Source organism: Channa argus, chromosome 1 (assembly GCF_033026475.1).
Source record: "Channa argus isolate prfri chromosome 1, Channa argus male v1.0, whole genome shotgun sequence".
Classification (NCBI taxonomy): Eukaryota; Metazoa; Chordata; class Actinopteri; order Anabantiformes; family Channidae; genus Channa; species Channa argus.
The window spans coordinates 43,727,408-43,749,838 of record NC_090197.1 but is presented as its reverse complement, the minus strand read 5'-3'; the positions used below and the strand labels follow the sequence as shown (position 1 = coordinate 43,749,838).

The following is a 22,431-nucleotide window of genomic DNA, read 5'->3' as shown; positions in this document are numbered from 1 at the left end:
GACCGCGGGTTCGAAACTAAACAAAAGTTTACAAACATTGACATCGGTTTAATTTTGTGAGGCAGGAGTAACGGGCAAGACTGCCCTCATTTTATTTAACTCAGTTTCCTTTTCTCTTTGAGAGGAAGACGCCAATACGAACCTGACTTCACTTCCACCATTGACGATACGTTCGTGCGCGCCCTATAGCTGTTTTCTTCACAGGTACGTACAAGTTACCTAAAATATAACGGACAGACCTAACAAAACAACAGCCAAAGCATGATGGGAGCTCACCCTAAACGTAGTTTTTATTAAACCAGACGAGTAAAGCTTTCGACGTCCAGTTATGTTACTAAAACAGCTGATTTTGCCAGCCAACAAAGGCAAGCTTGATTCAAACCAAAGATGCGGACTTGAGATGTTAAGCTGTTCAGCACTTCCGTGTTTGCATTAACTCGGCCGTAGGACGGGCAGTAGTTTGCGTCTAGTTTGTTTCTAATTTGGTTTGATGGGTTTTGTTTTGATATTTTTACCGCCTTTGCATGTTTAACCACGTGTTGCCTATTCGTGTAACGTAACGTGAGATTCGCTTTAAGCAGCCATAGTTAAGTTAGTTCTATGTAGCACATATGCTGTACCACCCACGGACCCAGCAGTTGATTTTTTTTGCTTAGCCTAGCTTCCATGTGCATTTAGATAGAACAGCCGATTTTATCCGGACGTCTGTAGCGTCAGCTAAATAAAAAAGACCGTTTCATCCAGAGGCAGATCGGCTTTTGTCGGCTCCGAACTGTTGTCAGAAGGCAAATTAGCAATAATATTTACAGACAGATACATTGATTGATTATATTTGGTTTTGCTCTAACGGCACACAGTCACCACTGCCCGAACAACGCTGAAGATGAGGAGAGCCAGAGCCAGTGGCGACGAGGAGGCTCCCCGGCAGAATGGCTCTGCTGGTCGAAGGAGATCCGAACAGCTGCAAAGCGACGGGGACGACGGAGATGGTGGTTTAGGGCCGGCTGACCTGCAACACGATGACAACGACCCGGTTCTCAGGAGAGAAATACGGAGCAAATACCGAGACCTCATCTACTCAGTGCAACGTGAGTAAGATGGACAGGCAGGTATAGGAGGCAACTGATGCTGTTGTTGTCTGGTGACAAGTGTTTGATGTAATTCTTGTTTTGTTTTTTAGAGAATAGAGAAGATATGCTGAGTCCCTCCAACAACAAACTCACTGAAGTTTTAGAACAGGCGAACAAGCTATTCAAAGATGGTAAGTGGGATGCAACCACAGAAAGTTTGAGCCGTATTGCTACACAGAAACTAATTTTGTCATTCAGAGCTTGCCCTCCCCTATCTCCTCCAGTTTTCTCCTACAACCACGTGCAAGTTATGAAAATTGGTTACTTTAATTGTTGTTTACATTGTTTATTGACAAAATGTGATTTTAAATTAGATTTCAGTGTAGAAATATATACCCTTAATGCCAACTGTTATCAATTGATATTGGGTACCATTCCTTTTGGTTCATTTGACTGTGTTCCTGGGCAGTTCGACAGGCAAGAGAAGCAGCTCTTGATGCACAGCTCCTGGTTGTGGCTACAGACTTAGGAAAGGAGAAAGCCAGCCAACTGTTTGCTGAGGGTAGTGCTTTTGATCCCACTGCTTTTGCAGAGCATCTTGTGAGTATACTTATTAAAAATACGCATAGAGGACACGTTTATTGTGATGTTACACAACACACGTGAAATATTGAGGTGGCCCAGTGACTGGGAAGAGTTTTCTATAATTTGAATAAAATGCAGTCAGACTGAAGTAAAAAGACGAGGAGAGAGAGAGAGAAAACATAAGAGGAGAGTTTGTAGTGAAGGTAAATTAATCTTGTTACCCATAATGTGACTACAGGTTGTTTGCTGAACGTGTAAATCTTCCCCTGCATGGAAAGACATTAGCTTTATAGGTGTGTATAAACCAAGGGTCTTCAGCTTCAGTGAAACCAAACCTGCTATGTAAATACATTACACAAATCTAATTTGCCTAATTTGAATAGAAAGTCAAAAAATACAAAATATTATACAGTGTACAGTATATTGTGGTTAGGTGTGTATATAGGGTCAGACAATACAAAGCGGATGATTCAAGGGCGGCTGGGGCTAAGGAAGTAGAACGGTCTTTGTGTGAGTGTGTGTGTGTGTGTTAAATGAGTACACATCATTAAATATTTATATAGATATAACATATGTGATGCATAATTTCTTGTGTTAAAATACATTTTGGCAGCCACTCTATTTGAGTAACAAGGTAAACTGTCAGAGCAGATCTTTCCTTCTGACTCACCTGTTGGTTTTAAACAAATAACACACCTAGTTTGTTTAACTAGGTGTATCTGGTTAAATAAGAACAAGGTAATGATATAATTACGAGAGAGAAAATGTGAATTTAGGTTGTAATGTAAATACCAGAATGTCATACATTTCAGTGGTCATGTGGAGATGTCTCTGCTTCTCGGACAGTTGTCCTTCATGGGTCTCAATCGACTAGAAGATGAGGAGGATGAGCAACAGAATGGAGGTGATGGCTACCTGCCCCAGGATGCTTGGCACAGATTAGCCAGGAGAGCAGAGTGCTGTTTCAGGACTGCACCGTCTTTCCACTACATGTGGGTGCTTCAGCATGTTTTGTCCCTGCTGTGACTTAAAGCCCTAATAAGCAGGATTTGGTACTTTTGCAATTTTTTTCCTGCTTTCCTTCCAGTTCCCGTTTGAGTCCTCCTCTTACACAGCAGTATGTGCATTTGTGTATACAAGCTAAAGCTGTTACTGAACCAGCAAACACAGCATCAGAACCCAAACAGTCATGTTTGCTAATATGTTAAAATAATATTATGGGATTTCATGCAGACAGAATTCTGCATCTCATTTTCATTTATTTTTTTTGTTATTGGTATATTGAAGATAAATGGTGACACTATGATTTAATTCCAGTTGTCTTTAGCAGTCTTGTCTGAGGCACTTTAACCAGAAACTAAACTTGGCTGCAGTAGATTTGCAAGCTCAGACATCTTCTTCCGGTGCCACAATCAAATTTTGCAAAACCAGAACATAACAGATACTGTAGCAAACTGAAAGAACCTTACACAACTTGGATTGCCTTGACAAAATATTACACTTTGCTAGGAAGCTAAACAACATGCTGTAATGTTACAGCAACCAACACAAGCGCATGTATCACCAGTTCTGATGTCCAGTTATTGTTCTAGTCAGAAATTTTGTTACATTTGCTAACCTTCCTCAACAGGCATGTATGATTTAAAAAGTAAAATGTCACTAGCACATCAACCTCACATTGGGCACAAAAACAAATAAGTAAGCCAATAATAAATATACAGTTTCATCACTGCAAAGTTATTCTTTACTGGAATAACAGGAAGAACACCAGGCCGGTTTTTATAGTTTTTAGCTCTTGCCAATGGTTAAAAGCCAGTCAGATAGCAGTGTCTGTTCACCTTCAGAAGATGATTTGGATTTTATTTTGTTGCAAAAATGTTACATGTTATAGGGCTTCAAGTGCCAGCATATTCACTTGTGATGTCCCTCTCAAAATAATATAGTGTCGTTAATTCAATTCTGCAATTACAAATCACAGGAAGCAGTCCATATTATGTGTAAATTTTAAATTGGACTATTTTGTTTTTAAACAGGTTTATTATTATGGTTGCATTTTCCCAGTGTATTACATTTTCTGAGCTGTATTTACCATCTGTTTTTATTTCTGTTAATTTTTCTCAGGATGGGTTCATTTCATGCTGAGCCGCCTCCTCCAAAGCAGAGGATAGAACGGCAAAGGAAAGCACCCAGCAAAGAAGCCACAAGGATAATGCCCACTCAGGTAGCTAAACTTACATTTCTGTGGTTGTAGTTTTCTGTATGCGTTCGACAGATACTAGTGAGTCATGTGTCAAAAAAAGTTGTGATTTAAGCTTAAAATGTATTTAAACCTGTAAAACATATATTATATATGCTTATAAAATAAATAAATGGCACCAACAATGCTTTCTTTCATTTTTTTAATTGGAGATAAAAAAGCACATTGTGTTTAGCATGAGACACTTGCTGCATCATGTTAATGTTGTCTTACAGTTGAAGAAAATGGAAGAGTCCCATCAAGAAGCAACAGAAAAAGAGGTCGAAAGAATCCTGGGATACCTGAAGACTTATTATCAAGATGATCGTGAGTTCCATGACCTCAAGGACAATTTATTTTAAAATTTCATCATTGCATAGCTATTGTTAACTTTTGTGTCTTGGTTTCTGTCACAGCAACATCACCAATATCGTATTACGAATTTGTTATTGACCCCAACTCGTTTTCCCGGACAGTAGAGAACATTTTCCACACATCTTTTCTAATCAGGGTGAGCTGATTGCGCTGAAAATTGTGATTGAAAATTAGCTGTTCTGCCCTCTGGTGGCTCATATTAGGTGTGATAGTGTTGTTTTTGTTTCAGGATGGTTTGGCACGAATGTATCTGGATAATGACAAATTACCTTGTATAGGTAAGAAAATGTAACATTAAGTTGTGTTATTCTGACTGGAGAATAACAAAAAATAAACTATACCTGTTATTATATCTCAGCACCTGTAGAGGAGGGGGAAGTGGAAGCTGGAGGATCATGCAGCCGTAAACAGTGCATCATCTCTATCAGCCCAAAGACATGGAAGGTTAGACATCTTTGACCTGAAAACTGGAAGCAATCACGCAACAATATAGTACCAGCTATAAAACATCTTGTTTTGTGAGTCACGTTGTGATTGTGATGTTACGTTATATTTTTATCTTTTTCCCAGGACCTCATAGACGCCTTCGACATCACAGAGACAATGATTCATCCTCCAAGCTCGGAGAATGAGTGACGGACCATGCTATATTTTGTTATTTCAAACCAAACATTGATTTTAGATGTTACAGTTTTTTTTTAAATTTGTAAAAAAGACAGACAGCTCTATTTTCCAACTAAAATAGTTTTACCTTTTTTACTGTTTTTAAAAGAGTAATAAAAGACAAATAAAAGCTGATTCTGCTTTATTTATTAATAGCATGTATAAGTTGCAGATGTTTAACATATATGACATTTTATGCTGCAAAGTTTAAACATTGCGTGTGTATTTTTAAAATCTGACTTATATTACAGATATTCTGACCAAAAAATGCTTTATTGTTATTTTAATACTTAAAACCTGGGTCAACCTCAAACATGATCATTATTTAAAAGAGATGTGCAATTTCCTAAAAGACAATAGTATGTGTTAGTATGTTTACACATTAAGTCCTACGACTATTTTTTTTTTTTATATTAGGCTTTATAATAAGATCAATAGATTATTTGTGACATTTGCCCTCAAGTAAAGATTGCTTAATATGGAGGTTTCATGTGCCTAAAATGTTGTCAAATGTCTTAAAATTAGATTGACCAGTGAGCGATTTGAAAATAAGAGAAAATACTATAGCTCTGGCCTCTGGGAGATACTGGGCTCTTCTTTGTATGGTGCTATCAATCAACCTTTTCTGTCGAGGTTTAGGCTTCTATTTTTGCAAGATACAGCACTACTGTTCTAAAAATATGCCAACACTTTGATCATGTATTTGACTGTGAATTGTGATAAAAATGTAAAAGGGATTTGGAGGTTTAAAAACATGCACTGCTGTGGGTGGGTAAATTCACTAGATATGCTAGTAAAAGAATTCATTTAATTATATAATGTGTATTGGACAAATATGTGGCAAAAGAAAAAATGTCTTTTGCTGTATTATTGCAACCCGCTCTATTTTAGCTTAGTGAACGTCACTATGATCATTTTTACCTGGAGAAAAACAATAAATATTCTCAACATGATGTATCACATTCAGCCTGGCCATCTTCTATGTGTTTAAAGGGACAGACGCATTTTATGCTTCCTCTCAGCTGTTCCTCTCTCCCTGTTGAGTAATTTTTTTTCCCTCCAAAGCAGTGCTTCATTCTGCTCATTCGTGCAGTGATGTGAGGCGAAGCTGCATGTGAGCCAAGGAAGAGAAGCTCTCTTTTTCACCACTCATTTGATTAGGTTGGATTCCTTATTTGTGTAAGATGCAGGGCAGATGTACCATATATTTATATAACAATGGCTTGAAAACATATGCCACAGGCGTGCCGCAGCCAACGTAGAGCATTTATTAGTCACTGAGGCACACACCGATACAGACACAGAGGCGTGCACACTCACAGATCTGCCTGCTTTGGCAATGCTGAGCCTGACTGATAACGATGCAGTTCTGCAGAAAGGTGCTCTGCCAGCCGTGTAGTGCCAGAGTTACTTCTCCAGAGGAGGACATGGAATACAAGATGGGGAGCTGCATCGGAATCTCACACAGCCAGGTAAACAGAGGAGTGAAAGTGTGCTGAACAGAGGCTGGGTGCAGTGTAGCATCAGTGTCTATGCTGATCAGAGATTGTGCAAGAGGAAATGGAATACATTTTCCTGCTCAACAGCAGGTTAGCTCAGGAAAAGACAGAGAGGGAGAAGGTGTTCTCTGGTGTAGGAGGAGGGTCGATGTCAGGAGGGAGAAGGAGCTGTGCAGATGGAAGGGATGAGGAAGGGAGGAGCTGAGTATAAAAGTAACAGGGTGGTGCTGATTGTTGTGGAGGAAGATGGAGAGTGACAAATGCTGAAGAATGGATACCATACATGTATCGGAAAAACAAAAGCCACAATAATGGTTTAGACGGTAGAAAACTGTCAGGCGAACACGGATGGAGTTTCCACTGAGAGTATGCTAGGATGTGTGTCAGAGCCAGAGCTGATCAAGTCAGTGTTTTTTAGGGAAGATGATAAGCCCACTTTCTTTACAGACAGCCCCCTGATACAATACAGGATCCAAACCTGTAAATTTGGCTTTTGGTTGAATGGCTGCTTTGTTGTTCTTGCCGTTGGTGCCTTTGTTACAGGAGATTTGTGAGAGTGTTGTTCAACTGCTGTCCAATCGGAGTCACATGCTGGACTGACTCTTTGGACTATTTAACTGCACTGAAGAGATGATGAATATATATAAAAGCTTTGGAGAAATGCAAAGGGAAATGAATTTTACAGTAGCATCCACAGACTCTTACACGATCACTGCAAGTGCTAGGAGGTCGTTCCATCCATCTACTAAGTTTGTTTATTTACAATGTTGTTGTATAACCAGTGTCTCCCCCAGCTGTCAGATCAAGTGGACCCCCTACCACAACACACCCTTAGCAGACATGGCTTCCCCAGCTCCAGTTCATTCTCCTCCCCCTGGTCCTGTCCCCATGTTGTCCCTGTCCTGTGTCCACCCTCTCCTCCCACTTAGTATGTAATTCAAAAATAGTAACGGAGAGAGCAGGGCTCCTCAGACGAGACAGAAACAAACACTGGCCTGGTGTGTGACAGTAAACATATTGGAGACGCTGTTGGGGGAAAAGTCTTTGGTTTACAGTGGTGAGTAGCTTTTGATTTGCAGCCGCGATGCAGATTTTGGATTATATGTTTAGTTCATAGTACTTCTTCAGATGAAGAAAGGACAATGTATTAAAATGAAGGAAAATGGGTAAAGGCTGGCCACTAGTAAAACTGAAATTGAAACACTTGTCACTGTATCATATTTTGTTTTTTATAATCACCCCATTTTCTTGTATCAAAACCTTATCTGCTTCACATTATGTTCACATGCTTTATTTGATCTATGGCTTTGTTGAATTAGATTGTGTATTTTATCTGAGAAATATCATATGATATTATATTAAAAATTACAATTGAAATACAGCATTGTGTTTATTTTTGAGCTAATGTTCCTGCTCGGACAGGTCAGATAAGGGGTAGGGAACAGTAACCCTACACTGTTGGCGTCCAAGCAGAGTTATACGGTGCTCGTCTAAACCCAAGAGCTTAAAAGATGGCTCATGTTGAGTGAAGGACAGGCTGATGATGAGGTGAGAAGAGAATCAGGCAACAGTCCAATCATATGATTTGCCCCAGTGCTTTCTGTGCTTCCACAAAGCCCTGAAACACTGCTGCCAGTTAAAGTGCACGTGTTCTCAGTGTGGGGGCTGAAATTACACCCCATTTACACAAATAGCAAGCAGGCAGAGGAGGCAGAGGAGTTGGCACATCACAGAATATAAGGGGAAATACAGATATTTCTTTTCTCATGGCATTATAAACAATTCCCAAATATTCATAAATAGCAAATAATATAGAGTCAAAACGTAAATTAGTGGTTCGTAACTGAAGCAGCCACTGTATTTCTTTGGAAATGTATTGTGGAAGACAAATTGTGCACAACACTGGAATTAAGTCTAAACACAGTGGACAAGGCAGATCTCTATTTATAAAGTCGTGCATATTCAGGTCAGTGCTTTCTGACTAAACACAGAGCAAACATCGAGTCCCTGCAGCCATATGAGGAACGTAAACATAAAGAATTTACTTCTCAGCTAGAATAATTACGATAAAGGAACGTTCTTTCTCAGAGAAATAACCAAAGAACCACTTTTTTGATAGGGTTATGTGTTTGATTTGTGTTGTGGGTAAACGCTGCTATCATGTCTTTATAAAATATACTGTTTGTATATTTTGTAAAGACATATACTGCTTGATGATGATGAAACACGCTCCTAGACCATGGACCGTTCTTTGTGTTCATTAACATCCTGAACACTGCTGGGAACCCTGATACACCACATTCTGTTGTTTAACCCATGATGAGTACCTCACAGGACTACTAATACAACAATCATGTCATTATTGCATAAGTACATTTATCCCAAAGGATGCAGTTTGTTTGTTTTTTTACTACTTTTAAGCCTAGATCAACAGAGGTAGCGCCTGCACTTTGGTCTGGGAGGGAGGTCTTACATCACAAGTCCCTAATCTTACTTTTCTTTGACCCTGGTTTTTCCACCTCATACCAAGAAACCCTTAATCCTGTGACCACTGAGTGACCAAAGCTCCCTGTTCACTCACTGTAATTCTCGTTCTCTTTGCTGAACCTGGGAATTGCTGTGTGCTGATGGTCCTACTGTGTTAGTGTCTTCCAGCTAGCTGATGTAAATCGCTGCTGGTCTGGGCAGTTGTGGCCCTGCAGCTGGCTGGGCCATGGGGAACGAGAGCAGCACAACTGAGGCACTGGTAAGAGCAAGCTTGCTGGCTTTATAAGGCTGGGACTGCTACTTGCTGCCCTGTTGCTGCTACACATACCTTAAAGTCTTTTGTGCATGGAGAACTAACAAAACTAACATTTAGTCGCATGATTACTAACTGCTGGGTTCAGGAAAACATAGGAGACATTCATGGAGCTGCAGACTTTGTGTACATTCCCAAGTTTAATTGAGGCTTATATATATATATATATATATATATATATATATATATATATATATATAGTATATAAAACATATCTTATTACATTTACTTCTCTGAATTTGCTTTTTTGTAAGTTAGACAGCCACTATTCCCATGATGCCTTGAAGGCTGCTGTGTACAGTTAACATTTTCAATTTTTCCATCAAATTAAAATAAATACAGCTATCGAGGAACAATCATCGTTACCTCAGCAGTGGATTTTGAGATTATTCTAATATGATTAACAAACATTTTTCTCATGAGCTATAGGTTACAAACCGAGCACTCTGGATCTTATTGGAAAGATTTGCAGTGTTAGGCTTAACATTGTTATTTTAGGCTTAAATACAATGGTGATTTGTTTTCTTAGTGTTAGTGAACCACACTACAGCAAGAAGTAGGGTACGTCAGGGTTCCTCTTAAAGATGTCTATTATTCCCTGTTACAGCCAGAAGATGGCGCTCCAGAAAATGTTGTTCTGTTTCCACCTCAGGAAAATCAAAATGACCCTGCACAGGTACAATGTTTGTGATTGTGTGTGTGTGTGTGTGTGCGCGAAAGAGAGAGAATATAAGTGTGTGTAGTGGTGGTTGAGATATTCTACTTGTATTTTCACAGTAATTGAAAAAATACTCTTCTATAGTGCCAAACTGTGTCTTTTTAAAACAACTATAGGTCCTCCAGGTCTGCCAATGATATATTGAAATTCAAAAAGTGGTTCTGTAAATTTTAATAAACTTACAAATTGCAGAGACATAGTGCTGCTGTGGGAGATTTTAACAACTCAAGTAATTTGATGTGTGTTTATTACTTTATTTCCTGTAAAGAAGCAATAATCACAGTCCCATATTCAGTAAACCATTTCAGCCCTCACTTCAGTCGACATATTTCTTTATCTATCGGTTTGTGCTGTGATAAGTTAGATGTAGTTTGTATTTTTATTATCTTTGAGTGTGGATGGCATTGGAAAATGTATGCAATGGAGGCTTCTGATTTCTTGTCACTGCAACACTTTTTGCAACCCTGGTTTTATGACGTAGTTGTACAGTATGGCTGTTTTTCAGGACAACTTAAAAACAAGAAAGCTCCTAAAAGTCTCTAGAAGAAAATGGTGACATTTATGCTACTGGCAAAGTAGAACGTTAGACATAAGGAAACTGGCTGAAAATATTTTCTTACCTTTCGAGTTTCTTAGTTGGGAGCCAGCCAAGAGAAAGTCTGGTGAAGGGTAAGATCTTGGCTAATAATGTTACATATTAGCAGCAGTGAAAGGTCAAAGTTGGATGAAGACAGAGCTTTGATAATGCAGGAAGAAGCTGAGTGTCCATGACATTTCCCCATGTGTGCATGTAACCAAAGATTGTTTAACCTGATCCCCTCTCAGGGGGTGAATGTAGGCCCGACCCTTGGCCTAATTCCCAGCATTCACCTGCAGAGGGACTGTCAGTCGGTGCAACCAACCAGAAGACGCAGCAGCAAAGGGGGTAGGGGTGATTGTGGTGGTGGGGGCTGGAGCAGAGGTGGTTTGGAAAGGACTGAAGAAAGAAAAGAGGGAAGCGAGATCCTGTAGAGGAGGAGGGGTTAGAAAGAGTGGAGTGGAAAGAGTTTATAGTAGAGGGGGGAGGAGAATTCTTAGCACTTCCCTGTGGCCAGCCCAGTCAAATCAGTCAGTCTCAGCAGCAGGCACTGTGTTTGTCAGTGCGCAGTAGTGTAGTGTTTCTAGACTCCACAAACACTGCAAGAAACAGATGAGCCTCATGGAAATTTAACAGGGGAGTGGCAGCAACTGAGGGAAGGGCAGAACTGTGGAGAGGAGAGGAGGAGGTAAAGAGGGAGTTAGCTGAGTCAGTACAGGACAGGAGAGGAGCGGAGCGTCAGCAGCATGTGTTGCAGCATGTTTGTGTTATAGTCTGCCCCCTCTCAAAACACAGAGCCCTGCAGAGGCTGTCAGTCCAGTGAGCGAGGTGCACTGCACTGTAGAGTCACCTTCAGCACTGTGGAGTTCACTGCTGGTAAGTGCAAACGCAGAGATGGTGAGATGTAACTTGTAGGGTTTGTAAATCCTAAGGGATTAGGTGTATTATTTAACAAAGGAAAGAACGAGTGGACATATTAAAGGTGTTTGTTTTTGACTTAGTGTGTAAGTGAGTTTCTGTTTTGCTGTTGTCTTTTCCTTGTTGGCAGTATCATGGGCAAAGCCTTAAAGTTTTGTTAGCACATGGCCACTGTCAAACTGAATTAACACACTGGCTGTTGGACAAGTAGTAGTTTCCAGGAAGCTTCAGCTTGCTTTCTGTTTTGTTCCTGTTGGTTAATTAATACCAGACAGTGCTTTATAAGTGGGAGTAAAACTAACTGAAACAAAGACTGTGCCTCCATCTCACAGAGCTCCCACATGGTTGTACGATGACCCCACTAATGACCTTTTAAAAGGGTGGTTATGTGGTGAATGAGCTGTAGAGTTTTGGGGCTGCTGCTGGTCATTTTTATTCTTTACTAACATGACAGCAGTGGAGAGGTCAGTCAGCTGTACTGTACATATGTATCATATGTTTCCACTTCGAGTCCAGGAACAGGAAACTCAAGACACGTCAACATACAGCTATCTCATGATAGAACAGTGTTCCTGTCTGCATGCATGACTGTTAAGGTGTGGGAGATATATTTTTAATTATGATTATGCAACAAATAATGGTAGAGATCGCACGCATACAGAGTGACACTCCTACCTGCAGCAGCTCTTATTTTGGGTTCAATTTGTGTCTGTGGCTCTTGGATGTTTTATGTTCTTTTTTCCTGCAATGTTTGGCCTCTTTTGAAGAAAAGAAAAGAAAAAAACATAGGCAGGAGTAGACTGAAATAGTACATTTAAAAATAATCAGCATACACAGATGTGAAGAAAGGCAGCATTATGGGTATCTTTGTAAACCTTGTTTTAAAAATGTGGAATAGTCAAGTGTAACTTCTATGGTATTTGTTTGGTGTGAGCAACATTAATGCTTGTGAGAAACCAAAGACATCCTCCATCTGTACTGAACATGTTACACAATGAAGGCTCTTTGTAATTGTAAGACAGGTGAGCTGAGTGACTCAGAGGCTTCCCACTGTACACACAGTTCCACTTGGTTAACTGTTTCCTCTGTCTGCAACCAGTAAGTCTGTAGACTAAGTAAGTAGACTGAGTCTAGACCAAGAGGTGGCATTTCTTAGTCAATCTTGAGAAGGGAGTACAGTTTTTGTTTGTTTGATCTTTTTGTGTCATGCAAATTGGCTTAAATGTTTTGGTACATTAATCATCATTTCTGCTTGTATTGACAGTCACATCTGCTTGTGTGCAGTCATGCTGTCTAGTACTGGTTCATAAATAATGAATGAAATGATTCAATTTCTTTTCACCCAGGGTAGAGTTATGTGTTTGTGATGTTTGATCATTTAAACTATAGGTGTTCCCATGTTGCAAACATCAAATTTTGTTAAGTATCACGTAGCTCACTCTGATTCTATTTCATTGTCCCACAGGGTGAAGCTCATGCTGAGAGTTCAACCAAGAGGGATAACAAATCACCGCTGAGCGAAACTGTGACCGGCCACCAGAGTCTGCTGTCTCAACCAGTGCTCCCAGACATCCCAGTCATCACTGGATTGGAGGAGAGTGGAATTGCAGGTGGAGAGCAGGAGGACAAGGAAGAGCTTGAGTTTCCTCATGACCTGCTGCCCAGTCTAGACTTTAGCAGTGAGCTCAACATATGGGAGTCCTCCCTAGGGTAAGGTTAAACACACATGGGCACCCAGGCACACACAGTTATACAGGTAATAACAGCCACGGTTTCTCTCATAAAGTCAAAATAAAACTGTGACTTGTTAGTAAGATTTTTGGCTTTTTGTGGTTGTTTTGGTTCAGAGGAAACTGAAGCCATGCAAATGACTACAGTTGCTTGTATTCCTTGTCTACTTCCTGAAATAAATACACGGAAGAAAGTAAAGCTAGTGGGTATACTTTTTTAAAGACCTTGTAAGTCACATGATGACTACGCACTGGTTTAATGTGGCTGGGGCTCAGTAGGAAAAGGTGACCTCACATACTACTTGTGCAGGAGTCAAAGTTTAGCAACACTGGCTTTACAATGTAATGACATTATGTTGGGTTGTTTGCTTATCTTACTGCCAATAATGTGATAATGCCAATAATGAGTTCACATTATTATAGTTTATATTATCAATATGAATCATTTTCAAGATAAACAAAAACTGGAAGATGCAGGTTGAGGAACAAATTATCCAAGTGTTAATGTGAGGAAAGTTAATCTGATTTCAATTTGTTGGATTTGTTGCATGTGTGAATGTGTGTGTGTGTGTTGTGTTATTGTGTTAGCTGTGTCACTCAGACTAGCTCAGGTCAGAGGGAATGTGAGCGGGTGAACCCCCTGCTGGCAGGCCTGCAGCATCACGTGGAAGTCAGTCCAACACTCATGGTTCTCAGTGAAAGGTACCACATAGACAAGCATGAAGGGGTCTACTTGGGCATCTGCTGTGGAATGTGGTCAGCAGTACCCTGCTGGATAAAGAGTGAACATTGGGGCATGGAGTGGAACAAAAACATGACATGATGATCATGTATTTCTAACTTGAGTGTGATGGATATTGTATTTTGGCTGTTGGCTGTCTTTATAGACTTGAGGTGTGGTTGTTTGCTTAGTTTAATGCTTCGGTGAATTATCTCACTGACTGACTTTATGTTCTGCCTCAAGTATTGCCTGGCATTGTGTATATTTTTTGGTGCCGACTTTAAATCCATTTATTTGTTGTATTGCCTGAAAGTGTTCTAACATCCTGGCTCATTGAAGAATGATAATAATTATTGGTTGAAGTTTCAGACAGGCAGTGAGATAACCGTCAAATTAAAATTACATAAAAATAGAACTGCATAAATAAAATAATTATTTTCTGCTTTTACAGCTTTAACAGGGCATAGACTGTGTTAAAATGCAATACTGTAATAAACACCTGGTCTGATATGGCAGGCAACAGCTTATTGCACAACAAAAATTGACAGCTGCAAACAGTTTAGTCTGTTTTGCTGCTCCACCCTTTTCCAAGTGGGACATTTGCTAAGTGAACATGATGCAGGCTTGAGTGACAGGTCAGTGAGGTGAGTGAGTAACAAGTTTTCAGGGCAGCGGTTCTGCAGTGCTTCCTCATAAAGAGTCATAGTCTTTATGAGTCATTTGAGAATCTAGCAACCAATCACAAAAAAGCAATGTTGTTTCACACGTTATTTACCTCTTGAAATGAAAATGACTGTTGTCATGGTGGCTGCTAAATGTACTAGAAAAACAGATTGTGTGGAGCAAATTCCAAGAAATCTGCTAGTGACTTGAGTAGATGTGTAGAAGCACCTTATTCCCAAATAATGATGGTACAAATACACTTAGTTGGGCTTTAAAGATTAAAAAGGGTCCCTTACATTCTCTGGTCATGTCAACTAATGACGTAGCAGTGACTCAGCAATTACAAGTAAATGGCAACGATAGCCTAATTGTTAAAGGAAATTGTTTCCAACACTCTCACCATTATTGATAACTGTGCACTTCCTTTTAAAGGGTAATGTCACTGCTTTGATATCTGATTTATGAGGCAGTATTTGTTGCACAATTGTAAGCATGTGTAAAGTTTATCTAGTCATATAATTTATTACAATCTCTTTTTCCTAAAGAAATAATAAAAAGGCTGTAACTGTTATAACAGATTCATAATAACCAGCCCTTACAATGAAATAGCATTTTTGAATTAGCTATAAGAATAGTCATTATAGTATGCGAAACCTGCCAGAATATAGGCTTTTCATATCTGCCACTATTACAAAGTAGATGGATGCTAGCACAATACTGCTGGGTGCTATCAGTAATGCTAGTGCTAGTTTCATACTTTAAAAGTTAATATGAAATACAATACATAGGTTTCATATTACAATTAGAAAATCCGCCCTCTTTGTACTTGAAGCCCTGGGTTTCCTACACATGCTGAGAATTCATCTGTACTAAAGCTTATATAAACCATGTGTCTGGGTGTGTATGAACAGAATAACATGCTCATTAACAACCATATGCTTACACTCAGCTGGTATCATTTCCTTTAGGGGAATGTAAATCTCAGGATAGGCATCCTCGGTACAGTTGTGTGCATATCAGAGTGTGCGGTGTCTGCATGGGCTTCTGCTCCGCCAATAGCAGTGTTCAGTGGCATTGTGGAGTGACCAGCTTTCTGCCAGTCCAGACTCTAACTCTGTTACCCTACCCTCATCTCAGACCTCATGACAGTGACCCAGTTCTCACAGATGCCCAGACTTCACCTAAGCCTCCTGCCACACCTTCCTTGGGTGAACAACCCCTGAGCCCTCCTCCATCTATGCTCCTTGACTTGGAGCTCCAAGAGGCCTTTCAGGAATGTGAAGACCAAATGGCCTCATTGGGCATTTTTAATCCAAAGGAGTCCTCCAGTATGTCTGAGTCGGCTAACGATGTAGGGAAGAAAACTGGAAAAGTGATGGTTAATATGTCCAACGAGTCATCGCCACTGCCTCCAATTGTAGTCCAGCCAGGACATAGCAACAGGGGCCATGGAAACAAGAGTACACATGGAAATAGTGAGACATCAAACACTCAGAAGGATACAGTTGTGTTTAGTTTCAGGAATTACATTTTGGGAAATCAAAATGGTGCCTTGGCAGCAGAGACAGAGAGTGAAATAAAAGCAGTGCCCAGCCTGGATAAATGTACTAAGATTGAGCCAGAAACAGAAACGCATGTAGATGAGCAGAAGGAAATACACCAACATACACACTTAGAAACAGCAGCAAGTACAGACTTATTTAAAGAAACCCCCAAATATGCTCTGTTAAACGAACAGAGAGAGAATGAAGAGAAACATGTTGTTTCTAATGCAACCACTGAGGCAAATGGCACTGTAGAGTGTAATGCTGTGATCACAGAGAAAGACACAGAGAGAGTAGCAGACATTGTGGATGTGTCCAGTTTTAATGTTTGTATAGTGGAATCTGGAATGAGAGATGGTGCAGTTAATGAGACACTGGGGAGCAGTACCTCTTATTTAAAGGGTAGAGATGCATTTTCAGATCTGCTCTCAGAAGCACAGACTGTGCCGAATCAGTCAGAGTCAAAAACAGACAAACAGACGAATTTAGGAACTAATAAGCGGGCAGAACAGGACAAAGAAAATGAGAACCAAGAGGAAGTGAAAAGGATGGAAAGAAGCGTAGAAACTGAACAAGCAGCAAAGACAGGCATACAGTCTGAAAATGATGTAAAGCCTGAGTGTCTGATAAATGCAGGCATTCACACAGATTCAGATGTAAATGCTGGACCAGTACCACAGGCAGACACTCGGACTGTGATTTGTGGGAAACAGCCTGATAACGGGTTCGATTACAAGCAACAGCTGAGTCTCAGGGGAATGCCAAGCTCCACCCCACCGCTATCATTCTGTCATAGCAGGCAAGATCATTTTACTGCCTCTGCCTTTTCACCTGTGTCCAATCGGGCTTTTTCACAGAGGGCTCATCAGTCAGATAACGACAAGCAAACAAATGCCCCATGTGGCCTGGATCACCACTCAGATAAAATCCCACAGCACGGGCAACATGTAACTGAAGGTGTCATCGACAACCAAAACACAGCCTTGACAACTCTCCCAACTACAGTTACCAATCCAGCTGCTTCAGCTGATAAAAGATCCGATGCACAAACACAGGAGGCTATAGTTACAACCAAAGCAGTGATATTCACACAGGAGAATCTGAGCCCACTCACCAACAGTGCGACTTGTGTGGGAGAGAGTTACGTGGAGAGTGCCCTTGACGAGGGTTTAGCGGTGGTTGCTCCGTTGCCACTGACAACACCAACGATGCCAGAAGTGATAGAAAGCAAGAGAGGGAGAGAAGGCGTGAGGCGTGATTCACTAGAAAGCGTAGCTACTGTAGCAATTGCAGAGAGGGAGAAAGAAGGGGGAGAGAAAGATTTGGAAGGAATAGAAAAGTGCCTCAGCTCTGCAGACGAAGAGAGAAAAGGACTCCTGGACAGCCTTCCTCCACTCCCATTAATCTGTTCACTTGCGCTCTCAGCCAGAGGGGGACAGGTTGCATTTGAGAAAAGCTGCAACGGCAGAATGCCACACAACTCAGTTGAGACTGAAACGAAGGGACCGAGTGAGAGAACCATTTGCAGTACAGACACAGAGATCTCACCAGCTGAAGAGGGAGACAGAGAAAAGCAGCCACCCCGCCTAGAAGCCTATATCAATACTTCTCCCCTTAGGCTACATACTGGTCCTGATTTTCGGGATCAGAGTGCTGTGGGATTGGAGGAAGCAAGAGAGGGGGGAGGAGGAGGAGGGCTGGCTAGTGAGCACAGTTCATTTGGCCAGCCAGAAGGCTCTGCTAGTGGGGTGTCATCAGCTGAGACTCAGAGGTGTCCGCCCATCAATGTTGCCGAGTCACAGCTGAAGTCACAGAGCTGGAGTGAGCCGACTGCTACCATTACTGAGAGCCTCTGCACTGAACGGGAGCGTCTCTCTCAGCCCTGCCAGGAGCAGCATTGCACAGAAATTTCACCTCATCCACCTCGCCTGGAACAGAGCTCCAGCAATACAATCGGAGGGCTAAGGGATGAGCTTAAACAGTATTTGATTTCAGTGGAAGCACCATCTTTGGGACACAGTTGTGAGGAGTCATCCATCACAGAGACAGAGCAAAACAACAGCCAAGACTTCCTGTCTTCAGTTTCACCCCAGCCTTTGAGTACTTCACAACAAATCCCAGTCGAGCAACAAGCAAGTAACGTTCAACAGGTCCAGCCTGAAAGTAGCACAACAGAAGACGGGACAGCTGAGTTCCAAATCCAAGCCCAAACCCAGAGCAGTAGTGGTAGTGGTGTTATGTCTGGAGTGGGTGTCTATGTTCGTGACAGCAGTGGAGGCAACTACAGGGTTCACTTTGCAGACACAGTGAAACAAGAGGTAATTTCTTCTGTGGATCTCAGGAACATGTCGGTGCCAGCTATGGACTGCGCCTCTTTGCCTCCGCTGACTGTACATGAAAGTTTGCACCATCCTGTTGTTGAGGCCAGCTACATCTTTCCAGACTTCCTCAACCAAAAGAGGCCAGAAATTCCGACAAATGCAGCTCCTACCAAGCCTGAAACAGCAACACAGAGCTCAGCGGACTTTCCAAAGACACAGAAAGATGTCCAACTGGACAAAGAAGATTTGGAAACTAAAGATATCAAGGGGAACATAGCCATAGATCAATCAGCTAGTGACAACCTGGTGACAAACACTGTGGATTTACAGTTGGTGACAGAGGCCTGCACAAAATTACTTTCATGTCCTTCTGAGAAGAATCAGACTAGTAATGAAGAATCTTTTGACATTTTACAAAGAGCAGGAGGTGCTGTCTTTGAGGGTGATCGTACACAGGTGTCAGCAACATTGATGAAGCAAGAAGAAGCAGAAGCAGAGAAGGATCCTATAAATCTGTGTTTGTCAAAGGGTAAAGAGGTAGATAAGTCAAATGCCGAGTCTAAAGGTTCAATCAACACTGACCAACCTCAGGGGGCACCCTTGAGAAGTAATGCTGTTGTTTTTGAAGAAAAAGAGGGTAACCAGCATCCTGTCTCCTCACAATATGTGCTTCCACCGGAAAATACCTGCAAGCCTTTAAGTGAAGTCTCCGCTGAGTTGCCTGTTGGGTTAGTTCTCAGTCATCAGCCTTACATCGATTTAAATCAAACACCTTCTTGTGTATTAATTACCACTGATCCCACGAAAGCTAGTGAGAGGCCTAGGTCCACAATTCAACTAGCTGACCTGAAAAAGGATGAATCACTGACTTCAGAAGTACAAGCTTCCGAGCAACCAGTTCCTATTACTGAGCTATATGCCAGTAATCCTACTTCTGTGCTGCAGCCTCCTGGTCCAATGTTGAGTCACTTGGAGTTCATTTCTGACTGTGATATCTCTCGTCCTGAGCTGATTGATAAGTACAGTGCTGATGGTGACAGCACCAAAGTCTCCAAAGAAATGGATGGCAACAGCAGCAGGGAAATGTCATCAGCCCTGGAGCAAGATGATATCTGTGATAAAGTTGAGGAGATTTGTCCAAAACCGGACGATCAAAATTATGCCATGGAGTCTGTTGTTGAGCCTGAAAATTTTGCAATTCATGTAGTAAATATTCCATTTTCACAAGAGCAAAATTTGTCTCCTTCAGCTCAGCCTCCCAGTGCAACAGATGTACTAACAAAGGGTGATTCTGATATGATCATTCCTTTGTCTCAAACTGAGCAGGACTACATTGGCATTAAAGCTGATATTACTAAAGCATCCATTAGGGAGGACCTCATAAATGTCAGCTGCCCATTCAGCTCTGCCATGCCTACCAACAAGGCTTCTGACGAAATTAAACAGGACAATATGAAAGAGAAATACACAATGGGAGATGAGACCTCCATGCTGTTTGAAAAGAAAACAGAGCAAACTGGAGAGATGACAACAAATAATCAAAAGGAAACCGCAAACGGCAGAAAGCTGCAGACGGAAAAAGCAGGGACAATACTACGGCATAATTATGGTCCAGATAAAGATGCTATAGAGGAAACCAGAGACATGCAGCCATCACATAATGTAGAAAAGACTGAATCACCAATTAGGCACATAATTGAAGAAGGAGAAGGGAAGAGTGTAGTTATTGCATCTGAAAGCTATACAGAGAATTGCTGCTTAGTTCCTAATAGACCCGCAGGCTTGACTGGAGACATGCTAAGTGCTGAGGTAGAGTCTGGTTGTGAACCTCAGACGTTTTACGATCAGAATGTGTGCCAAACTATGACAGCTACACTGGAGCGCAACTCTGACAGGGATGCAGCACCGCATTTGAGTGGAGCTCTTAGCCAATCACAGCTCACACCAGATCCAAACAGTTTTGCTCAGCAACAAGAACAACAGGAGCAGTGTCTGGGATCTAGTGGTCTAAAAAGTCAGGTCATGCAGACCCAAATAATGGTTCCAGGGTCGAAAGGAGTGGAAGGGAAAGGAGACAGTGGTGTTGGACATTTGTGTCAGTCAGTATGCAGTGATCAGTTAACAAGTGATGACAGGAGTAAAGAACAAATGATAGGTCTGGAGAGAGAGGAGGAAGAGGGAGCACAAGCCGTTTCAGGAACTGACACAGTTTATATGCCTTCTTACTTTGTCAATGAGAGTGTAGGAGCTGCTGAGAGAGAAGCCTCTGCTGAGCTAGGGATAGTAACAAGTTACACCAATGTAAGAGAAACAAGAGAGGAGATGGATAAGAATAAAAGCCCACAGTTAGAGTCACCTCAGGCAGATACAGACTTAATGCCAGGCACTGACTTTGTGAATTATGTGGGTGGTAAAGCTCAGATAAAGAGCAAATTATCAGCTATCGGTCAAAACCGGCATGAAAAACCAGAGACCTCAATGGGCACTGCTGTGTCTGTTGAATCTCCAGCGCAAGAATATGAGACTTTCCAAATCTCTGTTTCAACAAAGCTCAGTGCAGATAGTCAAGGCATATTTAGAGAAGTTACTCCGAGCGAAAACCAGGCTGAAGAAATCACTTCAAAGGCAGCAAAAGTATTCACTACTCTGCCAGATTTTGTTAGGCAACCAAAAACTGTGGAAAAGGATTTCAGTGCTGCCACGGAGGTGAAGGGCAAAAGTAATGAAACAAAGGAGTGTGAAATTCAGGATACAGTGTGGGAGCCTCTTGAGCTACAAAGCTCCAATAAACTGTCAACCACACAAAGCAGCCCAGTAGTACAAACACCTATAAAAAGCCCTGAAGTAGATGAGATCACAAAGGAAGATAAAACAGCATTAAACCAACAGAAAGTTGGCAACCAGGGGAAGGTACACGGTGAGATGAAAGTGACAAACAATGAAGCAACAGAAAAACAGGTAGTCATAATTGGGAGCGTGAGTGCTGAAAACAGTGACTCAGGATTATTTAAAGCTTCAGGCCCCTGTGAAATTGTGGTGTCACACAACAGCACTGAGCCTACTGTTTGTCTCTCTGGGCGGAACATTTTTCTTTCTGAGGCAACAGAAAATGACAGTGGCACAGCACATAAAATAACTCCTGGTGTAGTCATAGCTCCATCTGTTGTTTCATCAAAGTGTTTGGAAGATTTTGCATCAGCCCCTCTTACAGCCCCTACCCAGTCTGAGAAGCCCTATGATCAGGTCTCAAAGCCCCTGGATGACAATGTTATAAACCTCCTCTGTCCTGTTGAACCTGTGTGTGTGAATAAAGAGTCTTCGGATTTGTCAGAAAGTTCAACATTTGGACAAACAGCCCAAGAACCAGACACAAACTGGATAAAAGCTCTAAGAGAAGCTGCATCCCAGTCCCAAAGTGAACAAGTGAACACAGTGGATATGTCAAGGTAAACACAATGACATGTGTTTAAAATTAATAAATGTGCATAACACCTTTTTTGATGGTGTCACCAGCCACAAAAGTCAGATGACTAAAGAATACTGGATTGCATGGATACTATATGCTATACTTTTATATTTATTTATATAGGCTGTAAAATGATAATATTCACCCTGTGTATTATTCATTCAGTATTCAGAGATTTCTGAGGTTTACTTCAGCTTAGCATTGTAGTAACACCATGTTCTGGACTAGTTTAGAGTGATATTCCAGAGAGCAGTGTGACAATGAATATGAATGAGGAGGTAAACACAGAGCTACACTTTGTTGGGCTTGAGTCAGATGACTGTGCCTGCTGAAGTCTAATGGATGTAATGCAGCCCTTTATATTCAAAGGATGACATCAGCTGTGACATTGTCCATGCTCTCCAGGGCAAGAAAGAGCCTTTTCTCACACAAAACACACTCAACACATTCATAAATATGCCTGACACAATGCAATAACAACACAAATGCAAACAGATACATATAATTAGAGAACTGGAGTGCGCACATGAAGTGTCCATAGCCAC

At 41.3% G+C, this 22,431-nt stretch overlaps 2 protein-coding genes across 18 annotated transcripts in view; both read left to right on the top strand.

Moving 5' to 3' along the window:
* Nucleotides 1-63: 63 nt before the first annotated feature.
* On the top strand, nucleotides 64-5,064 carry nsmce4a (NSE4 homolog A, SMC5-SMC6 complex component). 2 transcript variants are annotated; one of them, XM_067524701.1, is made up of 11 exons: nucleotides 64-204; nucleotides 858-1,088; nucleotides 1,181-1,261; nucleotides 1,540-1,670; nucleotides 2,502-2,647; nucleotides 3,777-3,876; nucleotides 4,128-4,218; nucleotides 4,308-4,402; nucleotides 4,496-4,544; nucleotides 4,625-4,710; nucleotides 4,837-5,064. In XM_067524701.1, exons 2-11 carry the CDS (start codon nucleotides 884-886, stop codon nucleotides 4,900-4,902), a joined length of 1,050 nt encoding a protein of 349 aa, XP_067380802.1. In that variant the 5' UTR covers nucleotides 64-204; nucleotides 858-883; the 3' UTR covers nucleotides 4,903-5,064. The 2 variants fall into 2 exon arrangements, with proteins under 2 accessions (XP_067380802.1, XP_067380793.1); XM_067524692.1 differs by lacking the exon at nucleotides 64-204 and adding an exon at nucleotides 231-365.
* A 946-nt stretch (nucleotides 5,065-6,010) lies between these two features.
* Nucleotides 6,011-22,431, top strand: part of tacc2 (transforming, acidic coiled-coil containing protein 2) — a 43,886-nt gene continuing 27,465 nt past the window's right edge. For 9 of the 16 annotated variants that reach the window (XM_067524617.1, XM_067524576.1, XM_067524603.1 and 6 more), the window contains exons 1-7: nucleotides 7,368-7,485; nucleotides 9,074-9,174; nucleotides 9,836-9,904; nucleotides 11,319-11,399; nucleotides 12,907-13,151; nucleotides 13,760-13,873; nucleotides 15,693-21,866. In XM_067524617.1, the coding sequence (XP_067380718.1) occupies nucleotides 9,142-9,174; nucleotides 9,836-9,904; nucleotides 11,319-11,399; nucleotides 12,907-13,151; nucleotides 13,760-13,873; nucleotides 15,693-21,866 (6,716 nt within the window). In that variant the 5' untranslated portion in view covers nucleotides 7,368-7,485; nucleotides 9,074-9,141. Of the gene's footprint in view, nucleotides 6,402-7,365; nucleotides 7,486-9,073; nucleotides 9,175-9,835; nucleotides 9,905-11,318; nucleotides 11,400-12,906; nucleotides 13,152-13,759; nucleotides 13,874-15,692; nucleotides 21,867-22,431 lie in introns of those variants that run through there. The other 7 variants (XM_067524549.1, XM_067524643.1, XM_067524634.1 and 4 more) reach the window with 4 other exon arrangements.

Coding starts and splice junctions, on each gene's coding strand:
- nsmce4a (XM_067524692.1), top strand. CDS start 329: ATGTTACTAAAACAGCTGATTTTGCCAGCCAACAAAG. Junction 366..857: donor GATTTTGCCAGCCAACAAAG/GCAAGCTTGATT, acceptor AACGGCACACAG/TCACCACTGCCCGAACAACG. Junction 1,089..1,180: donor CCTCATCTACTCAGTGCAAC/GTGAGTAAGATG, acceptor TTTGTTTTTTAG/AGAATAGAGAAGATATGCTG.